General features: G+C 46.7%; 1 protein-coding gene across 3 annotated transcripts in view; it reads right to left on the bottom strand.

Moving 5' to 3' along the window:
- Positions 1-22,606, bottom strand: part of CORO1C (coronin 1C) — a 54,484-nt gene that overhangs the window by 23,285 nt on the left and 8,593 nt on the right. For all 3 annotated transcript variants that reach the window (XM_076353149.1, XM_076353147.1, XM_076353148.1), the window contains exon 2: positions 6,032-6,231. In XM_076353149.1, coding sequence (XP_076209264.1) covers positions 6,032-6,226 — 195 coding nt within the window. In that variant the 5' untranslated portion in view covers positions 6,227-6,231. The remainder of the gene's footprint in view (positions 1-6,031; positions 6,232-22,606) is intronic.

Raw genomic sequence — 22,606 nt, forward strand, 5'->3', positions numbered from 1 at the left:
CCACGGGCAACAACAGCCTCGCGTCACCCATACACGCTCATCCCCGAGAGCTGAGAACAGACGATCCTGGACTCCAGCATCAGCCACGGCGCAACAAACTAGGACCAGTCAAAACGCAGACGGGGAAGGAGGAGACAGAAGAAAGCCTGGACAGATCCCAGCGAAGAAGCCATTCTATTCCAACCACTTCTGTTGAACTCATTTTGTCCCTGGACTTCCAAGATTTCAGTTTAGTTGGAAGTTTTAAACAGCTAAACCAGGATTTTACCCTCCATTTCAGGCCCACCTGCAGCCCTGCTGTAAGTGCGCTTATATGTATGGTTTGCATATATACGTTTGTATACTACATAAACCAGTGACATTATGCCACGGAGACAACTCAAATTCATGCTGCTGGTAGAGCAACATTATTTTTCATCTGAATATTGGACAAATACACAACTTACAAGGGCTTACTCTACTCCCTACACTCCGTTTTAAGCACTGCATACAGACAGGAAGGCAGATGCGGAGCATGCGCAGTGCTCTCCAAGTGCAACAATCTCTCTCTCGTACCTGCTTGCAGACAAAACCATCAAGCACAACTTCCATTGTCATTATTGGACAAGGCCTTAAAACTGCAGCAATATTCATGGTCAACCAATGGTTTGTACAAGAAAAGGGACAGTATTTGCTGCTTGCTTTCCTGGAGAAATGAGATTTATTAGCCACACTGCCTGCCCTCTCTTCCCTAGTACACTAGAACCTGATGAGCCATTGGAATCAAACTGACAGTGATAAACTTTTTTTTTTTTTTAAAACCAGCTTTAGAGAAAAATCGAAGGTGAAATAAAATAAAGAAATCCAAATTAGTGCCCCACTAGGGAAGGTGCAGTTCTAACTCAAGCCCACGTCCCTCCTCAGCAGCACAGGCACCCCAGTTGGGCTCGTGAGGCACCCACGGGAGGTGGGCACATGCTAATGGGCCAAGAGAGAAAGGACATGGGGAACATTTGCTCTATGCAGAGTGGATGTAGGAAAAATCTGCAAGAAACGAGGTTTTAGCAGTTCCACTGGTCACAAGATAACTGGGATCTTTAAAAACCACCAGTGGCTTGCTTTTTTATTCAGTTGTTGCAGAGTTGTCTTGAATTTTAACCTCCTCCACCCAACATTCAAAACTACTTGGAGCTGCATGGAAGTCTGACCAAAATTTAGGAGGGAACATCCCTTAATAGTCTTCAACCTTGAAAACTTCTCTCACAGGGCCATTGCTATGAAAAAGACCTACAGCACTAGTACTGACAGGGGCTGCATGGCAGCCAAAGTCAAGACGACAGTAACTCATTTTAATTCGTATCCTTCCGTCTGTACTCCACCTAAAATTGCTGGAAGGGCTCAATGAACCCATCACAGCAGTACCTCCTGATTTTATTTTACACACAATCCAGAAAAGGATGATTTTTTTCCCCACTCCTTCCTGGAGGAATGAGAATCTGGAACAGCTGATTAACAACTTACATATGCCATGGTTGAACGCTAAGGCATGTCACTTGCAGAACAACATATTCCTTCAAGAAGATCATTCCTGAGGTGTGCACTCACCCACCCACATGCTAATTGCCTCTCAGGGCACCTATCTGATCACAGCTTCTGTAGGAATGCTGCCTATGTAAAGGGAGTGCAGTAAGAAGTCAGGCACACAAATGGAAAAATCTAATAAAAGGTTTATCCAAAGGGGACTGAGTAAGCCTCTGCTAAGGGCCTTACATAACATGACTTTCAGCTGAAGGCATCTTTCTAGATGAACCAAAACAAAAAGGAACCCTTTGCAGCAGCTTTTTTCTTTGCAGATACAAACGGCAACGACTTTTCGAGGAGGGGGGAAAAAAAAAATTGTATCCAGTTCTGCAGTAATGTAGACCCAGCACGAGAACCATGCGCTAAACCCAGGTGTTTGCAAGTCACTTTCCCCAGCACATCAAGAAACCCACAAAATTTTCATCTGTAAAGCAGGAATCACCCATGAGGTTGGGTGAGTATATCCCCCACAACCCCTCTCCTTTGACAGCAGAGGCGGGGAGATCTCTGCCCTGCTGTTTCCATCGTCATCCGAAGGGAGATGAGCACACCGAACACGGCACAGCGAGGGGCACAGCCCTTCCTAACAGCATCCCAGAAGGTAACCCGCAGTCCTGAGTTCATTCTGCTGGGAATGACGCGCAGAAGCAAAGATGACAAGCCCACCACTTGAACACCAAGCAACCTGCCCCGTCCGGGCTGAGCACGGGAGGGCTGCAGGGGCGAGGCAGAACGACCGACCCCGGACCCTTGCACAACGCTGTTGTGAAAGCGCCCAACCTGCCAGCTCACCTGTGCACCGAGAGCCACCGAGGCAGCTGCACACACCCATCCCCCTCGCACCGGAGATCTCTGGGGGACGCGAGCAGAGAATCGCTTCTTCCCTTACCTGCCCGACTCTTCCTTAGTTCCCTAAGAACAGGGACTACCTGCCACGCTGGAGGTGATCTCCATCTAATCCAGCAGCACGTGCCCACCAGCAAGCAAAGGCTGAGGCACGCACCGCTTGAAGAGTTTTATCCTGGGGTTCCCTCCCTGTGCACCCGCTGCCTTGCTTGGGATAAGGCTCAAAGAAAAACAACTCTAAAAGCCTGCAAGCTTCCAGTTTAATGGCGATATTCTACACTAACACTTTGCTCAGTACCAGTCACCCATAGTCCAGAATAAGCAGGCAGGTTTTCAGTGCTTTTCCCTGGTGTGTACAGTTAATGCTCTTTATCTTGACTCTTATAACCTACACACCATTAATTGACATAAGTTACAGCTTTTTTAAAATACGTGGTTCGCTCCAACGGAGGCCATCTCTCTGCAGACCAACCAACCTGTGGGAATTGCAATTTTCAGCAACTCGGACGGCGGCCGCGGCTCTTGCTGGAGCATGGGAATGGCGAGTTCCTGGCAGAGACCCTGCACATGTGCACGCAAGAAAACAGGAAGTTCAGACAAAGCATTTCCACAGCCAGCAAACCCGGCTCGGCCGCACCAGCCCCGGCTGCTGCCGCCGCTGCTCCGCACCGGCCTCTGCGGGGAGCCCCGGGGGCTGGAGGACGCAGGGACGGAGGAAGGAGGATGCAGCCCCCCCGGGTCGCCGCACACCTCCGCCCGGGGGCTGCCGGAGGGACCCCCACCACCGCCTCCGTCCGCCCCGCGGGCTGAGGGGGGCGGAGGAGCGGCGCGGCTCGGAGCACGGACGCGGGCGGGGCGAGGGGCGCGGCGGGGCCGCGGCCGCGCAGGGGTTAACGGCCGCGCACTTGCCGCGCCGCGCCCCCGCCCCCGCCAATCAGCGCGGCGGCGGCCGGCGGCCCCGAGCGCTGCCATGACCATATAAGGGAAAAAGCCGCGGCCGCCGCAGTGCCGCTGCGGCGGGCGCCGGTGCGCGCGCGCGGCGGGGCGGGGGGGGGGGGGGGGGGAACCCCGGCGTCCTCCTCCCCAGCACATGGGTGCTCGATGCGGGGTCCCAGGGCGCTCATCCCGCCCCAAAAATCACACCCACCCCACCCCCCGCCCCTGCCCATGGCCGGGGGGGGGGGGGGAGCCGGGAGCTGCCCGCCTGGCAGCAAAAAGCCACCGCCACAACAAAACCCCACAATATTACTGAAACTTGGAAAGGAAAAAGGCATTTAAAATGAGTAAAAACTCCCTTTCTGTGATTACACAGGCCCTTTGAAGCGCAGGCTCGGCTCACCCCTCGCGGAAGGTCAAGCCACATTAGAAGTAATTCACAGTGACCCGCACAGCGCTGGATTTGAGCGGACACGATGCAATTAAGTTATAGGAGGGCCATTTTCCCTGCAGACTCTGGCAGCCTCGTAAAGGCTCTGAAATGCAGCAAGTGTATTTTTATGGCTCAATTTTAAAATCATACCAAAACCATGGTTTCAAATTGACCTTTTTTTTTTTTTTTTTTACCCCTGAATATAACAGCGAGGATCTTGCTGTGGGAACTCAGTGAATACCTCTGCCAAACGGGATCAAACAGAAATCAAAACGTTAGCTTGCTGAAGGAACTGAAGGAACAATTTCATCAGCTGAGGCTATAAAAATAAATGAGGAACATAGGAGCTGGTTAGAGCAAAGCCAGCAACGTGTTGCATTGCAAAAGAACGTGTCAGGCTGGGGGAGTTTCGGAACAAGGGTTCCTCCAGCTTTGCATGAAACCTTGTCATATGTGAATATTAAGTAGCTGTATAAGACAAGCCAGGAATATTGTTGAGGGTACAAAGGCAATGGCAAATACAGAGGAGGGCAGGAGGAATAACTGCGTAAACGTAAAAAAAAACAAACAAACAAACATGAGATGGCACTTAAAAATGCAAAAGGCTACATCACTCAGGATCGGCAGGAATTTCTGCCAGGGACTGAGAAAACACTGGGAAGTGAGAGAAAAAGAGGGGTGCGCGTCCTCCGCCATCAGCGTTTGATTGTGTCGCTGATGCAACACGAGTGCAACTGCATGCTGGGTTGAGCAAGGAATTTCTAATCGAGAACTGTGCCATCGTGCGTGGCTTGGGCAAGAGCAGGACACGTGGCCTGAAGATGAGCGCAAACCAGACTACTTGCAAAGAAGGGCTGTTAATAAGATGAGCAAAATGGAGAGCTATTTAAGGAGGCTAGGGGCTTGGCTTGCTTCGCTTAGCACAACTGAGGCATAAGTGAGAACTCGCTGCCTCTGTTCCTGTAATGCACTCGCCATGTGGGATGCTATATTCAATTCTGGTCACTATTTCTATATATAAACAGGGCAGATCTGCAAATGGAGCTAGGAAAAAAGCACAGGGCTGATGACAGACTGAGGACGTCTTAAGTGTATAGTTAAGAGAAGCTTGAGGGTCACAAAGAAAATAATGTTACAGAAAAAGACTTTCATCAGAAGAATTTGCTGGTTGAGCATCAGAAAGGGAGATGAGAGCACCGCTCTCCAACAAGGGCGGAAGATGCTCCGTGATTTTTCCATGCAGTGTCAGGGGGCAACGGGAATTTATTTCAGTCTGAGACACCGCTCCTGCTCATTTGTGTGCTTTATACCACAGCATTGAGAGAGACTGCCAGGAAAGCTTCTGTACCCATCTTTTCAGCCTCCCTCCAAATCTTTGATCCGGCCATTCTCATGGCTGATGGACAGGAACCTAACTTTTCTGCGTGTTTTGCAAAGCACGCCCCTGGGGTTCTACAAATAAATTCAAAGTATAAGGGAAAGAAGCAGAGTGTATATACGGGCTCACTGAAAGATTATTTACTGAAGACTCAGCAGCATTTTGCACAGTAGAGAACGTAAGGGGTGTTTCCCTGCCCGAGATCAGATGAAGCCCCTCTCCTCGGTATGTCAGGTACGAGGGGATAGCAAGATCTGGCTGAAGCATAATAAAGCCTAGACACAGCCCTGGGATCTGGAGGAACTGCAGGACAGCTGCAATGGTACTTGGAGGAGCTGGTTTCTTACCCGGATTATTCTTGTCTTACACCGTATAGAGAAAGGGTAACTGAAGGGGCTGGCAGCAGCCTAGACCAGCTCACATGCCAGGGCCACGAGGCCTATGGAAATGCCCTACTTGGAACCAGCTCACTCCTTTGCATCCATCCCATACGGGGCCGCAAGGAGTAATTAGGTTCAGGTGCATTCCTGAATTAACTGACACTTGCGGAGCTCGAAAAGCTGAATCCCTGACAGTGGAAAAACCTGACCGCTGCTATCATAAAGAGGCTTCACTAGGAGTATGATTCTACATAGAAACTCCTGCCAAAAAGAATTGCCTCAGATTAGTCAAGCAAACCGCTTATTTACTGTGTTTAATGTACAGGAAGCACCAGACTGATTACAGAGACATTAAATGGATTCTTACATGGCACAACTGAGCAGCGTTTGTCGCAACACAGCAGAGACTTCACAGCCTTAATGTTATTCATAAACAAGTGCCGGAATGACAACAAAGCTGAGCACGTAATAGCGAGAAACTTTCAAAAAAGCACTTACCTTGTGCAAAGGCAGCACCAGGAACGCTCCGCCACCGCTAGCATCTACAATTATTGCAACAAATCGGGGGTTTACTGCACAAAAGGAGCTATCCCAAGTAACACGGGAGACGCGGATGTCGTCGTAACACTGATCATTTTTCACCGCTTGGCCAAACACGTGACGAAATTTGCTCTGTCGTACCACTCGCCTCATTGTGTCTGCAGAGAAGAGGAACGTCAAAAGAAGATCAGTTACAGGTGCAGGGACCTCCTGCTTGCCCAGAAGATGCCTGCCAAGGACCTCCACAGGACCCTCTCATCTGCGCCATCACCCAGCTTCCAGCAACACTGAAATACAGTTTCACTCACTATTCCTGCACCTTGCTTTAGACCTGCTAAGTTCTCAGCCAGTTTTGCCTTTTTTTTTTTTTTTAAATAAAGTTTCAGGCTGTCTTGCACCAAACACAACTGAACTGCACTTCCAAGGGTGTTTTACAGAAAGAATTTGCCGGTTAAGCATCAGTTTTCCCATTGTAAATGTATTCTTATTGCAGTGAAGGAAGTTCCTAATCCTAAAAGCAGTTTTTAGACAAGTCTCCACATATTTTTCAGGGATAAATCTGGTCTCAGATTGAACTTGTTTACTTTCGAGTCAGACAGGGTCCAGAAGATGTAAATAAAAATGCAAGCTCTCAAAATCCGGTGTTCCTGTGAAGTGGTTCCACATGTTCGCTAGCTTCCACTTCTTTCTTCTAACTCCAAAATCTCACTAAAAAATAATAAAATTAGCTTCCTAGGCAGAGAGAAGTAATGGAAACAAGCTAATGACTCAAATTAACTTAGTGTGTCTTTAGCACTTCTCCTTCTCTTGAGAAAAATAATTTTCAAGAAGGCTTGAGTTAGAATAGAGGGAAAGGGACTGGCATGGAAAATTCCAGGGCCTGAGCCCTGGAAGAAGACACGGGCACAACACCGCATGTGAACACCAACTCTGGAAGCGAGCGACTGTATCGCCCTCCATGTATGCAACCTACGGAGCCCTCGCATCTGGGAAGGACTTTTCCCATTGTATAAGATTTTCCTCCCTCAATCAGGGCTTGCAGGAGAATGAGGAGCCTCTGTATAGCATCTTGCTTTTACATATGAGAAAAATATTTCTGCCTCAGCCTCTAGGGAAAGCAAAAAAAAAAAAAATTAGAAAAATAAAATTAAGCAGAGTCCACCTCCTATCTTGCCTCCCAGTAGGTCCCCAAGCACACTCAGAGGCTGGGAAAAACTGCTCAGCTTCATGGAGCTTCTTGCTCCAGACCCACCAGCCTGACGCTCTCAAGTGAGAGACTCTGAACGTGGCTCCAGCACATCTCCCTCTGCACAGCCTGTCTGCAGCAGAAGTGATAAAAGGTTGTATGTCTGTCTCTAACTGCAAAGGCTTTGCATGAGAGCGTAGCGAAAAAGAGACTTCAGAATGATCGCTGTTTTGTAGTTTCGGAGGTTAAAAAAAAATTAACAGCAACAAAAAGCTGAATAACTAGAAGAAAGCACTGATCAGAGCTGGGAAATAAGCAGTCACGTAATATGTTTGAAGAGGAGAAAAATGTTACAATTAACATAACAGACAGCTATCGAGTGAAATACTCTGGTTTCCGCATAGATAAGAAAAAATAATCAGAGTATTTGTTTTCCACAAGCTCCCCCCGACCACGTCCAACTGAAGCATTTGGGAATTGGCACTGGGCATCTCCACAGCGGCTCCGTCTCCCGTCTGGGCAGCTGCTGCCGACACAGACCCGCTGCCGAGGTGGAAGTGCCATCGGAGTGTGACAGTAAGAGCAAAGCCCCGACCGAGGGTCACAGCCCAGGCAGCCAGTTACCCGTTCGGGGAAAAGGCAGCTTCTCTGCAGGCACAGATAACAAATGCGCCGATTACAGGGTTGTTTTTGCGATGGGGACGTCTGTCCCCAGGTGTGGGGTGGAGGCCACCGACCGCCTTCACACGGGCCACGCAGCTGGCAATGGCTTTCAGCCACCGATGACCTGAACTCTACGGGCTGGTGACAGAGGCGTGAAGGGCTCTGCATTTATTTCCAGCCATTGCGAGTAGGTGGGTTTTCCCCGCAGCGTTTCTCACGGTACCATTTCTATACTGATGTCCTGTTAAATCTCTCCAATTAACTCGGTCATTTCAAAGCTACAGAAGCGCCACAAACACCATTTTATTAGGAACTCACGCAGGTTAACAAAAAGCAAATGTAGTTTTTAAACGCAAAATTTTGTGAATGATTGGGGTGTTTAAGATGTCCACGGGAAGAAAGCTATATATAAATTATTAATGATTACTATCATATTATAGATAAACGTAGGCTTCCTCTGTACTTAACATTAGTTAATAGAATTGCATAATACGCTTTCTGACGACTGTTTCACTTACAGCACAAATAAAGGCCTGTTCCACGCTGGACACACCCAGTGACACCGAAGTGCAATGGGAAGTCATAAACCAGGAGCTGCTCTCCAGCTCCAGCCAGCAGGTAAAGGTGCAAAACCCAGACACTGACTTCTTTTTACACTCATAATGCACAGCAACACCCCGAGAGTTCACGTTCAGCTCTACAACTCGACGGAGCAGCTGAAGCCGTAGGGCAGACAGTACCTTTCATGCAATGGGACTATGAAATATTAGGAGCAAACCATTACGCACATGGGACAGATAATTAATCACCTGGCAGTGAAGCACACCCATTTTTTGGGGGGAGGAAAAATACAACTGCTCCGCTCACAGTGCAATGCGGGTTTTTGCTTTGTTTTCAGGCAAAGGAAGAGATTAAGTTATCCAAAATGGATGGGAGAAACTATGCTGAAGCAGATGGTACGTCGCGCCTCGAGGTGGAGCGCTGCCAGCGCAGGCGGCTTGCTGGGCTCCCCAGGGATGCACGCATGGCCGTCCCCAGCGGGGAGGGTGGGTGGGTGGGTGAGGCAGGGCACAGCTCCATCCAGGGGTACCAGCCCCGTTCCCCGGGTGGATTCAGAGAATGATGCCAGCCGAGCCCTAGTCCCACTGAATCACGCACAAAGAAAAGGTGAATTTCAACTCATCCCCGAAAGACAAGAAACACGCTGTACTATCAAGCTGCCTGAGGCCCAATTAAGATACATCATAAAAAAATGCAGTTCCGCACCCAGTTACTAATTTATTGTGTAGACTCATTCAGAGACCTGTCAGACATTTTCATCCCAAGAGGGCTCCTCCCAGCCATAAGCTGTTCGGGCGCTACACGGCAGGGCTCTGCTGCCCGGACTTTTGCATCCACGGCTTCGATCCTGCCAAGTCCTGCAGCGAGCACCGTGCAAGAGCAGCATCACCCCCTTCCTCCCTCCCTCCCAGCCACCTCCATCCCTCGCTGGCACACGAGGTGACACCAGGCCACCCTGAAGAAACAGGGATGTTCTTGCAAAGCCCAACGTGCTGCAACACCGCAGGAAGCTTGCAAACAGCTCAGCCCTTTCCCTTCTGAAAACACACCTCGCAGGTCTTTTTGCAGCAAAACCCTACTCACTCATCTGCCTGGGGTGTGTAACTCGTCTAGAAGGGAAAAGTACCCTGCTTTGTGCACAGTCAATTTTCATGACTGTTCACCCACTGGCAATGTTCCCATCCCACTGTGCATCAAGATTAAAATCTGATGGTTTAGAAGGTGGTGGAGCGAAGGCTTAAACTTGCCTTGCTGAGTTAACGCGCAGCAAATTGCCCTGTGTCAACGTATCATATACCCAGGGGTTTTGCAATTTGTCTGCTTTAATACCGGGAATGTGGATATGATAGCCAAGAAGAAGGATTATTTGTATAGCTTGGATAATTATATCTTTCCTTCGCTTGATCAATACCAGAACACCACAAAAAAAAATGCTTATCTCAAATATCAGATAGTGGGAGGTCTGCCACCCCTTCCACTCTAATGGAAAAGAAACACCCTTTATGCTATGGCGAAATTCTACTACTTTATTTCCCTCGTTTTTACCATTTGATGGAAAGGGTAATTTTTTGGTTTTCTATAAATGACTTAAAAATGCAAAGAGTCAGATGTATCCAAAAATACCCTTATTTGTTCCAAACGGATTTGTTCAAGCACACCTTCGCTGCCCTCTTCCCCACCTACAGCTCATCATCCTTAGCAGGAACTCTGATGAACACATGGTGAGCAGCCTCCAAGTCCTCATTTCCATAGCAAAGGGAGTGATTCTTGGCTTTGGATCACAGCCATTTTGATCTGGCTGCTCTCCAAAGAGGAGGGGGGGGGGGGGGGGGGGAGAAATGTGCAGGCTGTAGTTATAAAGAGCAGCGACTGTGGATCTTTCAGCACACCACAGAAAGTGAGCAGGTGAAAACCAAAACAGGGTTAGCTTGATCCCGAGCACTAAAAAAAAAAGTCACCTCCTCCCTACCCCAGCCTCTGGTTAAAACGTGAAGAGCATTTAGTATCCTCATTTGTTTCTCAATACTGCAGATGGTGGAGGAGGGGATCCTTCGCACTGCAAGAAAACCACAGCTGAATTTGGTTGCCACAGGTTCTCTCAGCAGGGCCATGTGCAGCCATCAGTGCAGGCAGGCTGCAGGCAGGCTGCAGGCAGGCCACTTGTAGGATTATCAGGCAAGACACCAACATCTGAGATAATTCACCATAAGGAAAGACTGATTCAGCCTGTCACACATGCAGAAGCATGACCTGGGACCCTTGGGAAGTGACTTTGGAAATACCCGAGTGGGCAAGAAAGCGCATCCATGGTCAGCGGGGCTGTGCTAGGGATTTAGTCTTAGGAAGTGGACTTGGAGCGAGAGTTTTAAAAAAGGAAGTTAATTAGATCATTGTCTGTGCTGTTAAATCTTAGCTAAGGAGCTGGAACGATCTCCATACACTTGCTAGACAGGAAATATTTTCTTTTTTTTTTTTTGTAAAGTATGAATTTGGAGGATTTAAAACCTCACGACTGGGAGCTGAAAGGAGTTTAAATTTTGCCAGAGTTACAGCCCTCAGCAAAATTAAAACAGAAGCGTTAGACACCCTGCAAAGACTACTACAATAGAAGTGCTGACAGATCTATGACTGCGCTGATCTCCTGGATCCTGCTCCGCGACACACGGCTTCTTACGCATCCTGGTGCGGACACAGAAAAGAGCCTTCAAAACTCTTTTTTCCCCCCCAAACGTCAAGTGACTTCCAGCTGAATTTTACCAAACGCTTAACTTCGTCTCCCACTGTCTGTGCCCGCCGTACAGCTCAGCCGCTGGCCTTTGTGTCAGCATTTAAAAGGACCTTAGAAATGCAGGATGCCGTAAGCCATGCTTGCACAGTGATACTTTTCATTCCATTCCTTTCTGATCTCCCATCATGATGTGTCACAAGAGTTACCATGAGTTTGCCCATTTTCCTGTTTATAAAGGATTTATCTGTCTCAAGAATCCAACAGCTGTATTTCTGTGGCTTCGGAGGGTTTTCAGCCTGCTTATGCAAGAGGAAACGCATCCTGCTAGGGAACACTTACAGGAAAACCCCCCACTAATGGCAAAATCCTGCTCAGCCCATGTGATTGTGATCCCTTCTGGAAAGGGAGACATTTGAAATAAAAGGCTAGTTTAAGTCACAGGCAGCCGTAGGCTACTGTTAAAGGGGGGGGTGAGAACATACAAATCCACTGGGCAGAGGGAACGGCACTTATAAAAGGTTGGTACATGGGACTGGAAAAGCTCTTCCTTAAGTGGAAAATGTCAAGATAAGTTGCAGCTGTTGATGGTGAGCCCCCAAACTCAGAATTAGAGCCTTACTGAAGAGGTTACATATACTTCAATGGCAGCTTTGGAATAAATGTACAGTCTCAGGTAACTACTAACAAATGAGAAGCGGATAAGGAAGAAAAAAAATATCAAGATACACTATAGGCAATGCCACCAGCACCAAATACGAACGATGTTTAATACCGGGGGCACCTGCCTCACTTGTTATGGGTTGGACAGGGTGCTGGGGCCGGCAGGGAGAGGGGACAGTCCCGCCGGTGAAACCGCAACACGGGACAGCCCACGCCACGGGTGCCTGATGCGGGGAAGCCCAGAGGTTTCTTGGGTACCAACACATTGACTGTGCAGCCCAAGGTCTTTCTGAACAGCTGGGCTGAGATGCTTGGGCCTCACCTGCAAAAGCAATGAGTGCTCAGAGCTGAAACCTTTTTTAAAAAAAAAAATAATAGAAAGTATTTTATAATCCTAAGCCAATGATCAGGCCATGGATGTTTCAGCCTGAGGCCTAAGTGCCCCCATCACGGAGAAAACACCCTCCCTCACAGCAGGGCTGAGCCACATCTGCAGAGCAGTTGGCCATCACAGAGATAAGCACCAGAGAAAAGCACACAAGGAATCAAGTAATTCACTCTTCAGAGCACTTTGAACATCATATGGTAGATAAGGTACAGAGCCGCATATGGAACGGAGGATATAAGCATACAGAGGTGTTAAGGCCATAAAGAGACCACCATCCCATCACACCTCCTGCTCCACAGAGGCAAGGAGGACTCCATCCCACCGCTGTGGCCATCACTGCGTGCCCAACAGAGCAAGGGGCCAGTGGAGCGGGGACTGAGCTAACAGCCGTACTCCACCGCATGTGAAAAAGGGAACAAATATTACCCAGGTTATTTCCTAATCGCTCACTTCTGGCATTTCTTAACTTCAGAGCGCTTGGTTGTGCAACCTCCATGGGTTCTCCGTAACCCATGCGCGTGCACGGCACGCTGTACACAAGCACACACACACACGCGTGCCTGTGGACAACACCGCCTTGTGCTTAGTCTAGTTGCACACATACTCCACATAAATACTTTACAGCCTTACCACACTGCACAGAACGGTGTCTTACAAATGTCTCTGAAGACCCACTCATCTAGAAGGAAAGCCTGCCAGATCATTTTAAGGACAGCATTTTTAAGCACACCTTTGGCAGAGGAAGGAAAGTGAGACACATCCGTGGAGGAAGCAAGCAGGCAAGCGTTTGCTGCCGGCTCCACCAAGTTGAACCATGCAGACAGCAAGGACGGTGAAGACCATCCGTTCTTTGAAACCAAAAGAGCACAGACTGACAAGCCCCGAAGGAGCAAGCTAACCACCCCGGGAGACCAAGGTGAACATGTGTCCTACAGCGAGTTCAGGGCCACTACTGGCATTAGACCACAAAAGCAGTAAATTGCTACCATTGCCACGGTGGAGAACCAGTATGCCACCAGCAAGGCTGAAGGAAGACTTCACCTCCCTCTCCAAGTATCAAGGGAATCAATGAACTCAATCTCGTGATATTAAGTCTTGCAATATTTGGGCAAGGGGGGGGGGAGGGGGGGGGGAATCACATGGCCACAAAAATTTCAGCTCACCCTACGACTTCACATGAAACCTCTGGCAGGAAAAAGGAACAGCCACGAATACCTTGATGCAGTCCTCTACTTTTAAACATAATGCTATTCCCTCTGTGGTATACCATTTCCAATCAATTCATATTAACTCCATTGCTGACAGAACTTTTGTTTTCAGATGTTCAGAGTTATTTAAACCAAGGGTGAACACTACTACAGATGGTCACAATTCCAAAATACATCATATTTGTGCACAGATTTTCAGTCTTTGGTTACTTTAGTCTAGGTTGAGCAAGACTCTGCCATCTGATTTCACTTCATTTTAAAGACAAAGCTGGAATATGAACTTAATACTGAAATTTCCAGCTGTTATACCACTGGCAAGATTCTATTTTGGGATGGGAACCTAAACCACAAACTACCAGGGAATTCGATTATATCTCAACTGGGGAGCCCAGCACATTCAAAAATGTAACACAACCCAAACTTAAAATAAGCTGAAATTGCTATTCTGGACAAAGTGCAAGGTGTTGGTTCTAACCTGTGAAACACTTGATACGATTCTGTTTTTCAGAGCTGTACCCTGAAACAATCATACTAAGACTGCTATAATATGAAGAACTCTTAAGTCAGAAGTGCCTACAATGCTTAAATCTTCTAGGCATCATCAAGAAGCACGTGTTATTTCCTAAGTGTTTGCCCTGTGCGTGCTTGTCTCAAGTGCTCATCTCCCATGCCGTGGCTGACACTCCTTTCACATGCACATAGGGATGCAATGGACATTTTCACTGAAAGATTTCCAGGTATGCAATTCATCTTCTTGGGGAATCTTACTACTCATACCATTTTGTAGCTTGTATCTTTACGGTCTAACATCATTTACATCTAACATCATTTACGACAATTTACAGTGACAAAAGGACACTGCAGTTCAAAGTCATTACCCCGAACAGAGAGCATTGTCTGGCTTCATTTAATCTGTGTCATCTACCATAAAGCTAGAGCAATGAATGCACACAAAAATCATTACACAAAATAATTTATCAGGAGGCCATAATGGGATGGGTAACCAGCAAAGAGAAACACTGCAGCAGTTACACAAACCCTGGGTGTGAAACGGCGAGGCAGCTGAGGAGCAGGAACGGGTGCCAGAGCAACAACCTCCAAACCAACCTCCTCTTTCGGGTTTACATCTTTTATAGTATCTTCTGTCAGCTGGCACTAAAGCTGCCACCCTCACAGGCAGCAGTGTGTGATGTATTTGGGGATATTTGGACGATAGCAATTTAACACATGCTGGGCAAAACAAGGTCAGTAAAAATGAAAACAGAAGACAGAGGAGAGCAAAGTAGAGAAGAAAAAAAAAAAGCATTGAAACCCAGGACAAAACCTCATAGAGGCAAGTAACATACAGAATACATGGGGAAAAGAGGACTAGGGTACCTGTGGATTAAGCATCCCAGATGCCTGAGTGCATCTCTGCATTTCAGCTTCCACTTTTGCTGCCACTGGAGACAAGATTTATACAGTCGGTGGACACCAAACAAGCTTTACTGGTTAAGGAAAGGGAAACCTTGCACTGGAGTAGACAGACTCCCACCTTAAGACACCGCTGCTCCAGCGGCTGACCACAGAAGGCCACTGCCTTTCATACACTCTCCTCCAAGAGCCTTCATTCTCCACTTTCTCCACTGGAATAAACAACAGAGATACTTCTTCGCACACTGCATCCTCATCCACTGCCAAGAGACAGAGCAATATACTTCCAGAGCTGAACAACAGCCCTATGAACTTCAGCCAGAGACATTACACCAGCATGATGGAAGATGCTACTTACACCCCTGGGGACTGACTGCATCACCCCCACAGTAAAAGCAGCACATGCCACAGAGAGGAAAGCAACAGGGCTTCAGACCACACTTTGACCCCAAGGAAAACATGAGACGGAGAGCACAACCCCCTGTGCAGAGCTGCAAGTCAGCAAGCCTGTTACAAGAGCCAAGCACCAGGATTCCAGTTAAGAGAAGTATGCAGATAAAATGCTTTCTCCATAGAGCTGACCTAGTTCTCTTATCAGCGCAACAGAGCTAACAAGGAAGTATCAATCTGTTCAGAGCTGCTACCCCAATTTGCTGAATTCTTCTGCTCTCTTGAAGGTTACATGCAAGCTTCTTCCAGACCATATTCCTGAGACACACCGCAAGCTTTTTTTTTTTAACCTGGTTTTGGGCAAAAGCTTAGTACCAGCTAAGGATGGTGGTTACGAACGGAGAAAGAGCTCTTCCCCACCATAGCTTCAGTAATTTCTCACCAAATCACAACCAGGTCTCACCTTTCCCAACTAACCAGCCAACGCACAAGCGCTTTTTTCTAACATGGCAGAGTGCTAACAGCAGAAAACAACTGTATTTTCTCCTACAACTTGAAGCAATCAAACGTGCCCAAATGAAATAAACGGCAAACATAAGTCTTTCTATGTGTGTGACAGAGGAGCTCACCAGTAGCCACTAGACCTGAAACTCAACCCCTGATAGAGGATGTAGTCCGTTCTCTTCAGTGATGAATTTAAGCTAGAAGCCAAGCAGACAGTAGTACCCAGGTGCTGGGGGCCTAAAGCACAGAGAGAATAACACATGCAGCATTTCCCATTCTGCAAAAGTCAAGAAGAGGTGCAGACATGAAGGCAATTCGATTAACACAGTATTTTTCTAAGGTAAGCACATTTTGTGTTAAACTCCAATGGCTTTAAAACATTACTGGAAACATTACACTGCTTCTCTCCTTGCTTACAGTTAATTGGATCATTCCTTAAAAAAATGACAAGAAGATTTATCAGAAGGAGAAATCTCCAAAGGACTTGATAAACTGTTTTCTATTCCTCCTCAATTACAACATGCCGTGGTATCTACAGGAAGAAACTACGTTACAGATGTTTTAAGGAGATAAACGGTCTCGTAGATGAAAGGTCGTAGGTCCCAGTTCTTCAAGAGCACTGTAGGACTACAGCCTGAGAGCCACCATCAGGAAACCAAGACCTGCAGAAAGCCCTCCGCTATAAACATAAAGTTAGCCGGGACACAAATTCCTCACAACTTCGAAATAAAGCAGAAACAACAGATCAGCACAACCGAGGCTCACAAATAGACCAGCCAAGTGTGAGTCAGACTGACCAAGCGAGGATGCAGAATTCTCCAGATGGCCCTGCCCGACCACAAACGCTCCGCTGGTCTGCTGGATGGAGCACAACACCCAGACCTGCCGGGAGCCCGCTGAGAAGACAGCGCTGCCTTGGGGGATGCGATCAGAGAGGAGCAGGACGGCCAAGCGCAATGGCAGCACCTCTTGGACCAGCACTGTAGCCACACACCGCTGTCACGGTGTCTGAAGTTTGTTTCCAGCCCTGTAACAGCAAACGTGATGGGCCAGAGAGCTGGACCACGTCACGCTTAGACTGGAGTTACAGCACAGACCGGTGTGGTCCATCACTCCACAATTTTGAATGGAGACACGCTACTCCAAAAAGTAGTAATGGGCTTGGTTAGCATACCCTAAGAAACACCTTCATCCAAATGCTAGCTAAATCGGAGCCCAGTTGCAACGTTCACTTCTCAAGCTACTCGGTAACACCCATCCAACAGGTGAGGCACTCGCGTTGAACTTGTGATGTTCTCAAAATAAAACCAACAATGATTAATTGTCAGAGACAAGACAATATCCTCAGCATAGAAGAACGCAGAAGGTTCAGACTGGACAATGCAAACGCGTTTCAGATTTTATGGCTATACAAATAAACTGCAAAACGAATCTCAATTCTCACAGCTGGAACTGGCGTGTATTTATCCAGATTTCCATTTGCTGTCCTGCCAGCTCTTCTGGCCAAGCAGTCTATAATTCAAAGAGCACCATTGTCATTCTGTCCCATTTCCGTAACATGCAATTTGAAATCAGGGCTGGGGGAGGGAGGAAGGGACTGGAGGAGGCTAAAACTCAAATCCAGATAGTTCAATCTGCTAACTTGATTTTAAATCCCTATCTTGTGGTACCAATTACAGCCCCTCAAACATCTGTTTTAGCAAAGGGTTCCAAGTTCAAACACATTTCCTCTGTCCTACAGATGTTCTTTGTCACTGATCTGTTTCAGGCCAAGGCTGCTGTCCTGTGCTGCGGCAGAGCCCTGGCCGCTGCACGCCACAGCTGAGAGGGCAGCAACCTGGGCGAGCTGCTGTCAAACCATGAGTGCAACACGGAGCAACTTTCTCACCTCTCTAGGCAGGCAAGAAAAAAAAATTGACTTAGGAAAGTGTATTTAGTTTCGTAAGCAGCTTTAATAAATGTTCCTGCTACACTACGAAGAAAGATTTCAGATGCAAGAAGGAAAAACATCTTCCTACACCCACAGGCTCCCTGTGCCAAGGACGAGGGGTGTACCTGCTCTCCCCAACACCCCCAGCACTCCACAGAAGCTCTCTGCCTACCTGACGAGGAGAATCACACCCTGATACACACTGGGCAAAGGCTGATTTCTTGGGGAAGGGACCTGCAGCTGGCTGCTCTCAGCTGAGGAACTTGTTTTCAGTAAGCAGCACAAAGAATTACAGCCTGTGTTTAATGACCTTTAAGCTTTACTTACCTGTTGGCTTGACAGACACGTTACTGCACGTGCAACCCACACTTCCATCCCTTTGAGAGTCCCCGTGGCATTTACAGCAGTTCTGGAGGACACCAGCCAAAACAAGAGGCAGTATTACGCTGAGATAAGCCCCAGCTGGTTTTTATGTGATCTTTCATAGTGCTTAAGAATTCCCTTACTAAACCAAAAGATCAATGTGGCAAGCATTGCACGTAAAGAACAAAAAGATAACCCTTACCCCCAAAGAAACATCAGGGAGCGAAGTGAAGCGTATAGAGATAACACGCGTGCATCCAAAGCATGGTGAAACAGGAGGCCAAACCAGGGCAGCCTACCTTTAAACCACAGCACCTCAAAACACCACGCAGAACTTTAACAAATTGCTCCAGAAAGCAGCAGTGGCCAGGAAAAAGATGCTGGAAGGCACAATGGCACTCAGCTAGAAGTGTTTTGTGCCCACACTTCACGCTGTGCTAAAGCAGAAGTATATAGTGCTGAAGTACGTCTGGCAACTCATGTTTGTCTAAGCTGGCTCAGGATTTTTTCCTGCCTTGCAAACTGATCTCAGCAGATCCAAAAATGAAAATAAACCTTAAAAAAAAATATTCACTGAAAACTCAAAAAAGTTTAATCCACCTCCTGTTCTGAACAAGACAGCTTTGCGCCTGTTTACTCCAACCTCCAACATACAGTATAACTAATGTTAAGTACTGCAGTAAGAAATTAACAGTTGAAAAGCTAAGCATAAGAACGGCCATTTATACACACACACCCCACCATATGTGCTGGTGGAAATACATGAACCATCTGCAAACCAACAAGTACACTTAGTATCATACGCTAGAAGTATTCCCAGCCTAGCACCTGCAAGACCCTGAGCAAAACGCTTAACCTCACATTTCCAATTTGGAAACAAGGATATCAATCTGTTTCACACGAGTAACTGCAAGAAACAACTGTAACGCTGACTGGCCACTGTATGATGAAAAATGCCAAGTGAATACTAAGCGTGTACCCCAAGTCCATCAGTGTTCAAGATTCCAGCACGAACTAACACACCATGAAGTTTTTAAGCATTTAAAGGGGGGGGGAAGCAATTTCAAGGGGTAACACTAGCACTGAGCTGAGGCCCTCACCATCGAGCCTTTGCTGATGACTGTCTTCCATATCAAGTGATCATCTGCCCAGCGCTGCCAGTTTGCCCGGCTCCCAAGGGACAGAGTGCTTGAATTTGTTATTGCCTGCTAATCCCTGGTGGTGCTAATTATACTTATTATCAGTTTGTCCAATTGTGCCTGACGCATGTCCAATATCCAAATCTGCAGCACTGTAGGATGTCAAGTCCCTATCAGATTTGCACGGGAACAGGATGCTTCAAAATGTGATGTTTCAACACAGCAGGTTTATACATTTATGTGAGATAAACAATGGATTTTCAAGGACTCCAGAACACAGTCTCTATGGCAACTATATGCAGAACTAGGGGGATGGAGGGGGAAGGGAAGTTCCCACATTTCTAAATACTCCGACCAGAGTGATTTGAAGTCCATTTTCCAGACTGCAGAAATGGTTGCCTTAATATTCGGCTACGAAGAATTGTACATAGATTACATATACGCTTGTACGTACACAGATTACATACAAAGATGCTATGGCCAGCCAAGATTTGGAGAGCCACAGGGAAACCATGATCCTCCCCAAAGGGAACACTTGGCCTTAAGCGCAGCTCAGCAATGCTCTAGATGAAAGCTGCAAGCTCATCTCAGCATGCCTGACCGCATCAGGCTGAACCTTAATCACTTTAAGTCAGATCCCACCACTGCTTTAATTTTATTTCCATTGCTTTTTCAAATTAAATTATTAAAAGGGAAAACAAGAAGAACCTAATTATGATGGATTGAGAGGCCCAGCTCAATGTCAAACAGAGTCACTATAACCAATCCAACCACATCCAGCTTCTCCCACTGAAAGCCAGGCCTCAAAAGTCAGTACGTGCTCATAGCAAAAAGCATATTATATATCATTTATTATCATCAACAAAATTGGGATAAGACAAAGCAAATAATGTTGAAGAAGCAAAGCGATCATGTTGAAGAAATGCTATTGTCCTTTCTCCAATGCAGGTGATTCTACCTTGGTATCTAACTCGTTAACGAAGAAGAAAAGCGAAGAGGAAAAATGGTCAAAGAGCCCATGTTTTACTTTGTCACCTCTAAACCAAGGAGACCTCTTCTATCGATGAGCACCATGAGAGCACCAGGCTGGAAGCCTTCGAAAGAACAACGTGTTTTTTTTCCCCTTAGGAGGCAGTAGCAGATACCGTTGTCACAAGTTCCTTACTAGTTCCTGACCTACAGAGCGGGACTTTAAAGCTTTTATGTTATTCCATCACAAAAGCCTCTTCCATTTCAGAGCACTTTGTGACGAAGATGTCTGCTGTAAAGAGATTACCTCTGTCTTATTAGCATGAAGAACTGCATGGGAGAGGTCTAAAGTAAAATGATCTATCTGTCCAACAGTCACCTTCTACTATTTTATAGCTACATCATTACCGCTACATCCAGCCATTAATTCTGATCAGATTTGTATTTACTACACAAACCCATACAGGCACACACACAACTAATGGCTGGTAATACAACTAATGGCTGGTATATTCCATTAGGAGCCCCTCCAGACAGTCTGCTCCTCTGAGGACCGTCAGCGCCAGACACGGCATCAGAGAGCCCTCCAGCGCAAAGCCAGACCTGCCGGTGGGACCTCTCGGGCTTGTCACTGCTACGCCGAGAAGCTGAGTAATTCTAGTGTCACCCTGGTATTTTACATGCCTAATGCTATCATCTAAAACCACATATAAAGTCACGTGCTGAATGATTATAACCTCAAAAAGAAACAAATAATCCATTTCTAGTATAGTTACTCACATGAGGGGAAACAGAACAAAGCAATCCTATTAGCAAATAGAAAGAAAGGGCTCAGTAACCAGTTCCCAACTATACTGGTATATTCAACACGTCCAAAATAATCAACTTTCAGTGCTACCTTTCCTGAGTCACTTCAGCTAACCAAAACCTTTTTGCCTTAGTTTTGACTTGGCGTTCACCCCAGCAACGCCACCGCCACCTGCATTTGTGCGTATCATGACAAAAAAATATCAGTTCACATCCTGTCAGCCTAAAGCCACCAACTATCTGACTTTTCACATGTGGCTACATAACCAGGGTGACTGTAAGCAGTTTCTAATCGGACTAATTTCAGAGTTAACAGCCAGAATATAAGCAGACCAAAAATATTAGGTGGGGGAGACTACAGGGAAAGAGCTAGAAGAGAACACAGACATTTAATTCTTGTTCATATGCCCTGTAAACGCTTAAACTGGGGCACTTCAAATCCTCAGTGAGTTTCTGTTCCAACGCATCCTTAGAGAAGGACTGAGATTATCACAAAAGCCTCAGTAAAACAAAATCAAAACAAACAAGCCCATACTTTAAAAGTCAAGTGAAAATGTGCCTGTGAGTTTGCCTAAAAGGACATTCCTAGCCCTGGGAGTGGTGCGCTGATGACCTCACCAAGCTGCAAACGCCGGCCAGGAAGTGTTTTGCTCATGTCTTCAAAATAGGAAGCTGGCATCCAAGTTATACTCCTCGGAATCGATAATCAAATTAAAACCAATAACAAATTCTCTTACGATCAAAATGCAACGTCGTGCTTTAATGAAGCCATTTTAAGAAGCCGTCATTAAAGTCTAATATTAAACTTGACCATGATGCATGGAACAGTTACTGAGGGCAGATCTCTCAGCGTCCTTTCCTGCATCACTCAGGAAAGCTGATATTTTACCCTTCTGTGCATTCCTTCTCATTGCCATTAAACTGAATCTCTGCCTTTTGCTTGGAGTGAATCCCAGAAGTGACAGATGCAATAAGCATGAAGATTTAACTTGAAAAAATCCAATGATGTTTGAAAAGGCAGCTCACTAGAAGATAGAGTAATGCCAACAGAGAACATAGAGACACACAAATGCTGATTAAAGCAATCAGTATAAAAGGCTACAAGTGACCATTGAAAAATTACTGTTATGAAGTGCTATATTAAAACAAACACAAAGCAAATGCTCCCTGACATGTACCCAAGTGTGTCAAGTCTTACTATGGCTACTGAAAATACTAAAAGAATATATACACAAAATAAACACGCAGTGACTTTGTCACAACAGTATTTGATCTTCCACCTTTGTGTAGACAGTCTTTAGCAAACACGAATATTAGCTGCAATAAAACATCTCGGCGAGCGCACAGCCATCTGTTTTTCCCCTTGAGCAGAAAAGATGATTCAATGCTTGTTATTCAAATGAAAATCAAATATACCCTCTCCTGCCTCACGCACAAGATAGCCGCTGTTTTCTCCAGCCATCGCACATTCAGCACATACGAACACGCTTCTTACAGGACGGACTGTGCCAGTTCACACCATTTTCCCACACTTCCAGCAGGCACAGAGCTCCTCTCCTGCATGTGTTTATAGAGGCACACGAAGAGAGAGGATAGCGTCGGGTAATTTGGATACAGCCTGGCC

This window comes from Aptenodytes patagonicus, chromosome 15 (genome assembly GCF_965638725.1).
Source record: "Aptenodytes patagonicus chromosome 15, bAptPat1.pri.cur, whole genome shotgun sequence".
Classification (NCBI taxonomy): domain Eukaryota; kingdom Metazoa; phylum Chordata; class Aves; order Sphenisciformes; family Spheniscidae; genus Aptenodytes; species Aptenodytes patagonicus.